This window comes from Ziziphus jujuba, chromosome 8, assembly GCF_031755915.1.
Source record: "Ziziphus jujuba cultivar Dongzao chromosome 8, ASM3175591v1".
NCBI lineage: Eukaryota > Viridiplantae > Streptophyta > Magnoliopsida > Rosales > Rhamnaceae > Ziziphus > Ziziphus jujuba.
The window spans coordinates 29,888,448-29,898,564 of NC_083386.1; the positions used below are offsets into that span (position 1 = coordinate 29,888,448).

General features: G+C 36.5%; 1 protein-coding gene across 2 annotated transcripts; it reads left to right on the plus strand.

Annotated features, from left to right (window-relative positions):
* Nucleotides 1–434: 434 nt before the first annotated feature.
* On the plus strand, nucleotides 435–9,660 carry LOC107414881 (protein TOPLESS-RELATED PROTEIN 2-like). 2 transcript variants are annotated; one of them, XM_025071656.3, is made up of 25 exons: nucleotides 435–1,420; nucleotides 1,897–2,076; nucleotides 2,397–2,510; nucleotides 2,598–2,756; nucleotides 2,939–3,116; nucleotides 3,200–3,329; nucleotides 3,429–3,541; nucleotides 3,755–3,893; nucleotides 3,971–4,080; nucleotides 4,353–4,422; nucleotides 4,507–4,580; nucleotides 4,661–4,756; nucleotides 4,833–4,928; nucleotides 5,102–5,229; nucleotides 5,544–5,778; nucleotides 5,868–6,035; nucleotides 6,367–6,474; nucleotides 6,551–6,697; nucleotides 7,167–7,277; nucleotides 7,357–7,539; nucleotides 7,627–7,755; nucleotides 8,295–8,390; nucleotides 8,479–8,664; nucleotides 8,763–8,935; nucleotides 9,042–9,660. In XM_025071656.3, exons 1-25 carry the CDS (start codon nucleotides 1,341–1,343, stop codon nucleotides 9,253–9,255), a joined length of 3,417 nt encoding a protein of 1,138 aa, XP_024927424.1. In that variant the 5' UTR covers nucleotides 435–1,340; the 3' UTR covers nucleotides 9,256–9,660. The 2 variants fall into 2 exon arrangements, with proteins under 2 accessions (XP_024927424.1, XP_015878575.1); XM_016023089.4 differs by having other exon boundaries at nucleotides 436–1,420; nucleotides 3,432–3,541.
* Nucleotides 9,661–10,117: the final 457 nt, after the last annotated feature.

Here is a 10,117-nt window from a genome sequence, read left to right on the forward strand (position 1 = left end):
TATATGGGTATATATATACACATGTATTGTTTCAGTAACCATATATCGTTTACCAAATAAATGCCTCTGTCATATATTTTACCATTAAAATTGCATGATATATATACCAAATTAAAACTTTGAGTCGAAAAACTGCACCTTGGTTAATTTCCTTTTGAATTTGGTGTATAATGTAATTTATGGAGGGGTTTGCAATAACAAGATGAGCTCAGGGAGGACATAGTGGAGGTCGTAACAGCTTAACATTTCTCAGTGCCTTTCCTAGGGTTTTTGTTTGATACAGTTTCTCAACTCAACTTTCAAGGAGTGTAGTCACTAGAGTCCTGAGTAGAGTGTGAAAATCAGGTGGAGAGAGAGAGAGAGAGAGAGAGAGTATATGTATAGGTTTATTTATAGAGGGAAAAAGGAACGTGAGAGGCAAAAGTTAGAGAGAGAAAGAGGAGATATATATATATGCGCATAGAAATTTATAAATCAATAAGAGAGAGAGAGAGAGAGAGAGAGAGAGAGTGCTCCAGGAAAAGCACAAACAGCACAACCTTTGTCCTTGTCCTAGAGAGAGAAAAAAGTATAAAATGATATAGAGAGAGAGGAACAAAGTAAACATTTTTAAGAGAGAGAAAGTGAGGGTTGGTGCAGAGTTAGCTCCTGACTAAAGGAGAGAGAGAAAGCAGCAAAAGAGGAAAAAGAAAGAAAGAAGGAATAAAAAGAGGCTCAGAAAACCCTAAACCTAGAAAAAAAATGGTCTCTTTTGCTTTTCTCTGTTGATCAGTAAGATGCCTGTATTTTTCTTCATCATGCGGTGAAAAAAAATTCGAAGCTGTAGGAAATGTTCTCTTTCTGAAAAATTGGGGTTCTACAAGTTTGCATTTTTTGGCCGTTTTGGATCTTTGTTTTAGAACTGAAACATTTTGGGTTTTCTATGAGGTTTATCTGAAGAGAAGCTGCTTAAAGATATCCGCTATTTTTTTTTGGGTGTTGGATATTTATGCGATTTTCCTAGTAGTTTTACTTGGTTAGTTCTGTTTTTTGGAAAAAAAACTTGGGGTTTTCTGTTGTTTGGATGAGAGGCATTACTTGTACTGACTTGAAAGATTTTGTTGTTTTCACACAAGCTGGTGACTTGAGGAAGTTGTTTCACGAATATTTTTGAAGCAAACATTTTTGTATCAAAGGAGAGCTGAAGAAACATTTTCTGGGTCTACTTCATTTCTCGTCGTGTATTTTTTTTTATAATTTTTTTTAACAATTTTCGATCTAAATAGTAAATTAAGGAAAACCCGCATCTATTGCGGTTGATTTAGATCTTTGCACTGGAGCGATTGGGATTACCGGGGACAATGTCTTCGTTGAGTAGGGAATTGGTGTTCTTGATCTTACAGTTCTTAGATGAGGAGAAGTTCAAGGAAACAGTTCATAAGTAAGTTTATGCCTTTTATGGTTGTTTCATTTTTGTCTTCAATATGTGTTTCGTTGCTGAGAAAACTTTCGGGAAGGAAATGATTATTTACATTTTGAAAGTCGTGGGTTCGTTTTAAGTTCTTTGGTTGGTAATTAGCATATGATAAAAACTTAATTGTTATTACCCCAACTTCATCCTTGAGCATACAAAGGCCTTTTTTTTTTTTGATTAATTTTTTTTCCCCATCGTGGATCCAGACTTAAGAAAGTTAATATTAATTTGAGGAATTGTTTATTAGCATTTTTAACTACTTCTCGAGCATTATAAAGCCAATTTGCTTGGAATTGAGCTATCTGTATATTGTGTTGGTGCTGCCTATCTCCTCTTTCGTTTTCTCAGCAGTAAAATGGAAAATGAGAAAAATTTGAGCTTAATAAGATTTATAATGCTGTACTAGTGTCTTCTTATGCATGTTTGGCTATTCTGGCTTTTAGGTTAGAGCAAGAATCTGGATTTTTCTTCAACATGAAACACTTTGAAGATCAAGTCCAGGCCGGAGAGTGGGATGAAGTTGAGCGCTATTTATGTGGCTTCACGAAAGTTGAAGACAATCGATATTCAATGAAGATTTTCTTCGAGATTAGGAAGCAGAAGTATTTGGAAGCTCTTGATAGGTGAGATTTGATAACTATGTGTCTCCTCGGTGTCCTAGATGTGGACTTTAATTAGTTGGTATCAAGATCATGTTTTTTCCTTACCAACTTACCATGTCCATGTCCATATCCAATTTGATGTGAAGGAGGTAGCTGCAGACGTCAAATCCAATCGAGAGATTATTTTGTTGAATTAAAGAAAGATGTCTATGAATGCACTTGTTATAGGCTTTCACTAATGATTTCCAATTAGCCAAGCGTCAGTGCTTTAGAAATTTGTATTATTACTGTCATGACTATTTTTTGTGTATACTCAATTAATGTTCTGTTCCTGCTTTCAGGCAGGATAGGGCCAAGGCTGTTGACATTCTTGTGAAGGACCTTAAAGTTTTTGCATCTTTTAACGAGGAACTTTTCAAGGAGATTACCCAGTTGCTTACTCTTGATAACTTTAGGTATTGAAATTTTCTCCTTTGTTAGGTCTGTTGGTTGTTCCTTCAATTGCTGTTTATTTATTGTTGTTGTTTGTATCGTGTTACCAGGCAAAATGAGCAGCTTTCCAAGTATGGAGACACAAAGTCAGCTCGGAATATCATGCTCATGGAACTCAAAAAGCTAATTGAAGCAAACCCGTTATTTCGTGATAAGCTTGCATTTCCAGCCTTCAAAAGTTCACGTCTAAGGACTTTAATAAACCAGAGGTCGTTTGTACATCTTTTTCTTCCTTTTATTACGTGCATGTGCATGTGCATTGTCATAAACTCTTTAACACATAGGGCTGCAAATTCCTGTCCTTCTCTTCAATGATTATGCCTTTGGCTGCCCTGTATCGCATACTGCAAGTTGCTGTTTTGAAGCTCATTTACCTGCTTAAATTTTTCAGTCTAAATTGGCAACATCAACTTTGCAAGAATCCTCGTCCAAACCCTGACATTAAAACACTCTTTACGGATCATTCTTGCTCTCCAACTGCTAATGGATCTCGTCCTCCTCCTACAAACAACCCTCTCGTGGGACCAATACCTAAGGCTGGTGCATTTCCTCCTATTGGTGCCCATGGTGTAAGTATTTTCCTTCGACCTACATGCCTAGAGCCTTTTCAATAATCTCATAATTCTTGAACATTGCTCGTTGTATTTTGCAGCCATTTCAGCCAGTTGTCTCCCCATCTCCTGGTGCTATTGCTGGGTGGATGTCGGGCGCTAATCCTTCGTTGGCTCACCCTGCTGTGGCTGCAGCAGCCCCTCCTGGTCTTGTGCAACCTTCTAGTGCAGGTAAAGATGTTTGTGATATGTGTAATTTGAATGCTTTTAGCCTTGTGCTCGTTTTCCAAGTCAGTTTGAGCACTTATTGTTCTTTCTTATTTGATGTAGCAGCTACATTCCTGAAGCACCCAAGGACTCCTACAGGTGTTACAGGGATGGACTATCAATCGGCTGATTCAGAGCACTTGATTAAGCGTATCCGCACTGGACAATCTGATGAGGTAGGACGGATGGAGCTGTTTATTTTTCAACTTCATGCTTGAATATCATGTTTGTTGTGTGTCATATTTAGTACATGGGTATCATGCCGGTGGCTACTTGTGCTTTCTGTCCTCTCTCTGTCTCTCTCTGTGCATCATTTCCCTACCAAATAGAAAAAAAGGAATAAAAGAAGAAAAAGATTTAAGAAATATGCTCACCATTTGTTTTTGTAGGTGTCCTTTTCTGGTGTTATTCATGCTTCCGCTGTATATTCACAAGATGACCTTCCAAAAACTGTTGTTCGGACCCTCAGTCAAGGATCTAATGTAATGAGCATGGACTTTAATCCACAGCAACAAACTATTCTTCTAGGTTTGTGATTGTAGATGTTTTCCTCAGTTAACATTACTATAAGTCGTTTATTGAAGTTGTCCATTACTTATTTGTAGTTGGGACAAATGTTGGTGACATCAGCCTTTGGGAAGTTGGGTCTAGGGAAAGGATTGCTCATAAGCCTTTCAAGGTTTGGGATATACAAGCTGCCTCAATGCCATTGCAGGTATAGTGTGTTTTTGTTTCACATGCAATAATCAGTAGATATTCTGAAACTGGTTTTGGCTGTCAACAATGGGTTATGACATATGCTGCATCTATACCAATGGACCACTAAATACAAATCCTGACATAGTTGGGATATAATTTTCATCTGTGGTAAAGTTACCAATTAACACTAAGCTATTAATACCTTCTTGTTAACCTTTAGTACCATAAGCACTTTAATTCCAGAATCATTACTAATACTTCTTTCAATAATCTTGGAAATGCCAACAGACAGCCTTGTTGAATGATGCTGCAATATCAGTGAATCGGTGTGTTTGGGGGCCAGATGGGCTCATGCTCGGTATGTTTGTTGATATGACTTGACATATATCCTTCTTGTTGGGTCTTTTCTTTACTCTCTTCAGAATGTTTTTTTGTCATGTAGGTGTTGCATTTTCAAAGCATATTGTTCAGATATATACTTACAATCCAACTGGAGATCTGAGACAACATTTGGAGGTAAAGCTTCTGTCTTGGATATTGTTTCTTCCTTGGAAACAGCAGATTATTGGTTATTGACTTTGTGTCTCATTTTTTAGATTGATGCACATGTTGGTGGTGTCAATGATATAGCATTTGCTCATCCCAACAAGCAAATGTGTATTGTTACATGTGGGGATGATAAGCTGATTAAGGTATTGGCTTTGGTACTTAGTAAAAATGTTGTTTTGAGCAGGTTTAGGTTCCTTACTCTAAATTCTTGTACCGCAGGTCTGGGATGCTGTAGCTGGGCGCAGACTATATATATTTGAAGGGCATGAAGCGCCTGTATATTCTGTTTGTCCTCATTATAAAGAAAATATCCAGGTATATTTCCTGTTGAAACTGGTAAACAATTTCTTTTTTTGGTTGAAGTGTGACATCAGCTTCTTACTAGCAAGAACTTGCATGTGTGGACTTGTCTTTGGATTGTGTTTCATTTTTATAAGAAAAGGCAGTTTATAACTTTACAAATTCTAATACACTTTCTTTACTTGCAGTTTATTTTTTCAACTGCCATTGATGGGAAGATTAAAGCATGGTTGTATGATTGTATGGGATCAAGAGTGGACTATGATGCTCCTGGACTATGGTGCACCATGATGGCATATAGTGCAGATGGAACCAGGTAATAATTTCTTATATGGAAAAGATGATAGACTATTGTTACAAGGTTCACATTCTTTTTTGTGTGTCAAATTCTCACAATTATGCATTAGAATATCAAAATCATATGTTTCTGTACTTGAAGTTTTCTTGTTAATGACGAAGATGTATTGCTTTCTTCTCTGTCCCTTTCATTCGTTTTGAATTACTGCCATCTTCTGTCATATATTTATTTAATCTTTAAGCCACCAATAAACTGTTTATTTTATTCTCACTCACACAGATATACATGACAAATGCATGTATTAATTTTTAATATGTATTTCTTCTGGCCAGGCTATTCTCCTGTGGAACAAGCAAGGAGGGTGAATCCCATCTAGTTGAGTGGAATGAAAGTGAAGGAGCAATCAAGCGTACATATTCTGGTTTTAGAAAGCGCTCTTTAGGTGTTGTCCAGTTTGACACAACAAGAAACCGATTCTTAGCTGCTGGTGATGAATTTCAAATTAAGTTCTGGGACATGGACAATGTCAACATGTTGACAGCTGTCGATGCAGATGGAGGGTTGCCTGTAAGTTATTGCTGTCTTCTGCACTTGCTTGTAGTGTTATAGTTGAAAAGAAGAAGTTGCAATTGTTTATTCTTTTTAACTTTTTGCAGGCTAGTCCTAGGCTGAGATTTAACAAAGAAGGCTCATTGTTAGCAGTCACAACAAATGACAATGGTATCAAGATTTTATCCAACAATGATGGTTTGCGATTGATAAGGATGCTTGAGGGCAGGGCTATTGAGAAAAATCGGGGCCCTCCCGAGCCTATTAATTCTAAGGTAGTTCTGTGCTGTGGTTTTGTCATCTGCTGTAGTTTTATACTGGAGAATGCAATAAAAACCTTATCAATAGTGGTGTTGAAAAGCCCCTGATTTACCCTTCTATAGTTGAATCTATTTGAATGAGAAAAGAATTCGAAACCTGTTGAAAATAACTTAAGACATTATGAGAGATGCCAGATTCTGTCGAGCGACATGTTTCATATAGCAAAATTTTCTTTTTTCTTTTTCCTTTTATATAAAATTTTGACATAATTCCTTTTAAGATTTGGCCATTCCATAGGTTCTTATGGCAATCCATAATTCCTTCCTTTTAATTTAATGGGTGCAGCCTCTGATTGTTAATGCACTAGGCCCAGTGGCAAACGTTTCTGGTGCTGTTGCTCCGACCGTGGAACGGCCCGATAGAATCCCTCCTGCTGTGTCTATCAGTAGCCTTGTAAGTTTAGCATCTTTGTTGCATAAAACTGTTGATGCACTCTTTTTGAACAAGTTTCTACGGGTTGTCATTGTAGGGTACTATGGACAACAGCAGGCTTGTTGATGTAAAACCACGGATTTCAGATGATGTAGACAAGATTAAGAGCTGGAAGATTTCTGATATTGTGGATCCGTCTCAAATGAAACCCTTGCGATTGCCTGATTCTGTAACCTCTGCTAAGGTAGGTATTTGGTTGTTGTTGCATCCTAGGTTGATATGAGAAAGTTGGTTTGACTTTTAGTTTTTGGCTTTATTGTATTTGGGATTCTCTATTCAGTCATATTTTTCTTCTAGTTGTCAAGTATGGATTATATCTTCAACATGAGAGGAAGAGAAGAAATTGAATATGATCTGACTTAATGTTAAGTTTTTGAACATTAATTTAAAAGCGATAATGGATTAATATCTCATAAAACTGGCTCTCCTTTTGACAGACTAGAAAGTGTGAGCTAATGCTATTCAAATTTGATCTTTGATAGGAGTAAAATTCATAAAGAAGGAATGTACACGAATATTTGGTTACGAAAATTTTAGGTTCATTGCTTCTTGCAATCTATTCAACGTATGCACATAATTGTAAATGAAATCAAATACTTCTCATGTAGTCTCCATGTAACCCGAACTGATGAAATCTTAATTCAAAATTGCAGGTTGTGAGACTGATGTACACTAACAATGGCCTAGCTCTATTGGCCCTTGCTTCCAATGCTGTTCACAAGCTCTGGAAATGGCAACGTAGTGAAAGGAATCCATCTGGGAAGGTATAGCTTCTGTCTCATATCCAATTTCTTCATCTCATCTATTTGTTGGTGTCTAATACATCTGAATTTGATTTTTCAGGCAACTGCTTATGTTATGCCACAATTATGGCAGCCTCCCAATGGTACTCTTATGACTAATGATGTGAATGACAATAAACCAGCTGAGGAATCTGCTGCATGCATTGCTTTATCTAAAAATGATTCTTATGTCATGTCTGCATCTGGTGGGAAGGTGTCTTTGTTTAATATGATGACATTCAAGGTTTGCTATCTCAATTTTTTTGGTTTGACTATATCCCACCTTCAGTTGGTTCTATTCGACTGCATAAACTTGTTAACTGCTTCACAGGTTATGACAACATTTATGTCTCCACCTCCTGCTGCAACTTTTTTGGCATTCCATCCCCAAGATAATAATATAATTGCCATTGGCATGGAGGATTCTTCCATTCAAATATATAATGTGAGGGTTGATGAGGTAAAACATCTTTCTTTGTTTCCCTATCTTAAGCCTTTCGTTTGACATATAGTGGGTTATATTGCTATTGTATAATTGGGTGAATTTTGATATAGCATTTTCCTGCTTGTGATGGTGCATTCTATAATTTCTTTGATAGTTAAATTTTAAGGCAGGGCATTTAGTCTCACATTAATACTTGAATACATATATGTTAATAATATCCTGGTCCAACATTAATTAGTGAGGCATTTTATCTTACATCTATCTAAAATTTTCTTTTGAACCCGGTATGATTTATCTTCATGTGTCCATATCATCTGTTGTTTCATATTTTCCTCAATTTTCAATGTCTAATGAATTGGATTTTGTCATTTTTGGGAAAGATATGAATTTTGAGGTAAAAGGTTATTCGTTATCATTTATTTGGTTCTCAATTAATTTTCCTGCATATTCTTTGAAACTGGTTTACAGTGAGTTAAGCATCACCACTTAATGTTTTTTAAGCATCTGTTCATGATATCTTGTTGTCCTAGAATGCTCACCTCTGGTTTCTGCAGGTCAAAACCAAACTCAAAGGTCATCAGAGTCGGATTACAGGGCTTGCATTTTCCCAAACTCTTAACGTACTGGTTTCTTCGGGGGCTGATGCCCAGGTAAGCGGCTGATCATATTATATTTTTAAATATGAAATAAGATGCATGGATAGAAATTGGATTTTTATTAACTTTTAATGACTTGCAGTTATGTGTGTGGAGCATTGATGGGTGGGAGAAGAAGAAATCAAGGTTCATACAAGCACCACCTGGTCGTCAATCTCCATTGGTTGGAGAAACTAAAGTTCAGTTTCATAATGATCAAACACATCTCTTGGTTGCCCATGAAAGCCAAATTGCTGTATATGATTGCAAGCTTGAGTGTTTGCGCTCGGTAAGTATTTCATAACCTAGCAGAAATAATATGATTGCAAGCTTGAAGGTTTGCTTTTCTAATCCACTTTTTTGTTTTAACCTTGTACTTCTTACTAGTGGTATCCAAAAGATGCACTTGGAGCTCCCATCTCAAGTGCAATATATTCATGTGATGGATTACTAGTTTATGGTGCTTTTTGTGATGGTGCTGTTGGAGTTTTCGATGTGGATAGCTTAAGACTCAGATGTCGGATAGCACCTTCTGCTTACATACCATCATTTACTCTTAGGTCAGCTGCAAAAATATCATTTTACTGTGTTGTTGATTATATCTTTGTTATATAAATATCTCTTTAGACTTTACTCATGCTATTTGTTGATGAAACTCTTGTGCAGTGGCAATCCTACCTATCCTTTGGTTATAGCAGCGCATCCATCAGAGCCTAACCAGATTGCTCTTGGCATGAGTGATGGTTCTGTACATGTGGTTGAGCCATCTGATGTAGAGCTGAAGTGGGGTGGTGCACCCTCTCAAGATAATGGTTCACTGCCTTCCAATTCATCAAATCCATCTCTGAGCAATCAAGCATCGGAACTTCCTTCTAGGTAGTCATGGTGGCTTGGATTAATGGCCGGTAACACGAGGAGCATAGAGAGTTGATTGTCGCATGGTTTTCATGAAATTTTAAAGTTAGAAACCATTCCCATTTTTTGCTCTAAGCCATTTACTCCAAACCATGGCCTTTTCTTTCGCTTTTTTCGTATTGTTGTTTGGTTAAATCTCTATATTCGTTGTAAATCTGTTCACTTGGTCATATTTGACAAATGAGGCTGAAGGGGGGGAGGAGTTTGTATATTGCTATGGTCTTTTACTGCATGGGAAGACGCCCTGAGAGGCCAATTTGCCTTCCGACACTATTTTTAGGTGTTTTTATTTTATTTTATTTTTTCTGTATACATAGTTATATAGATATTACCTCTTGGTTTCGGAATCAATAGATCTTTTGCTGATCAAGTTTATGCCTCTTTTGTACATTGTCAATATATGTAATTAATTAAAAATACAATGGGATTAAGGACTCTAAGTTAAACTACTCTCAGTTTTAAGTGAATAAAAAAAACACTAAAATTGAAAAATGGTCTCCGGAGAATGATACGAATGTTTCATGCTCAACTTTTAATGCATGATTAGTTGCATGCGAATTGGATGACAAGTTCAATTCAGAGAGCGAATTTAAATAGTCCACTTATTTTTATGATCTCTGGTATGTTTTTCTGAAGAAAACTTCAATCTTTCTTTAGGGCCCTAAAAGCATGTATATGAATTTTGATACATGAGGACTTGGATTATTAAGCTGATTGTCACAAACCAGAATTTGAGATTAAACATTGTTAAAAGAAAAAAAAAAAAAAAAACAATTTTAAGGACTAAAATTAAAAATTGGATCAAAATTAAGAAGAAAATAGTTATA

Coding starts and splice junctions, on each gene's coding strand:
- LOC107414881 (XM_025071656.3), top strand. CDS start 1,341: ATGTCTTCGTTGAGTAGGGAATTGGTGTTCTTGATCTTACAGTTCTTA. Junction 2,511..2,597: donor CTTACTCTTGATAACTTTAG/GTATTGAAATTT, acceptor TCGTGTTACCAG/GCAAAATGAGCAGCTTTCCA. Junction 6,475..6,550: donor CTGTGTCTATCAGTAGCCTT/GTAAGTTTAGCA, acceptor TTGTCATTGTAG/GGTACTATGGACAACAGCAG.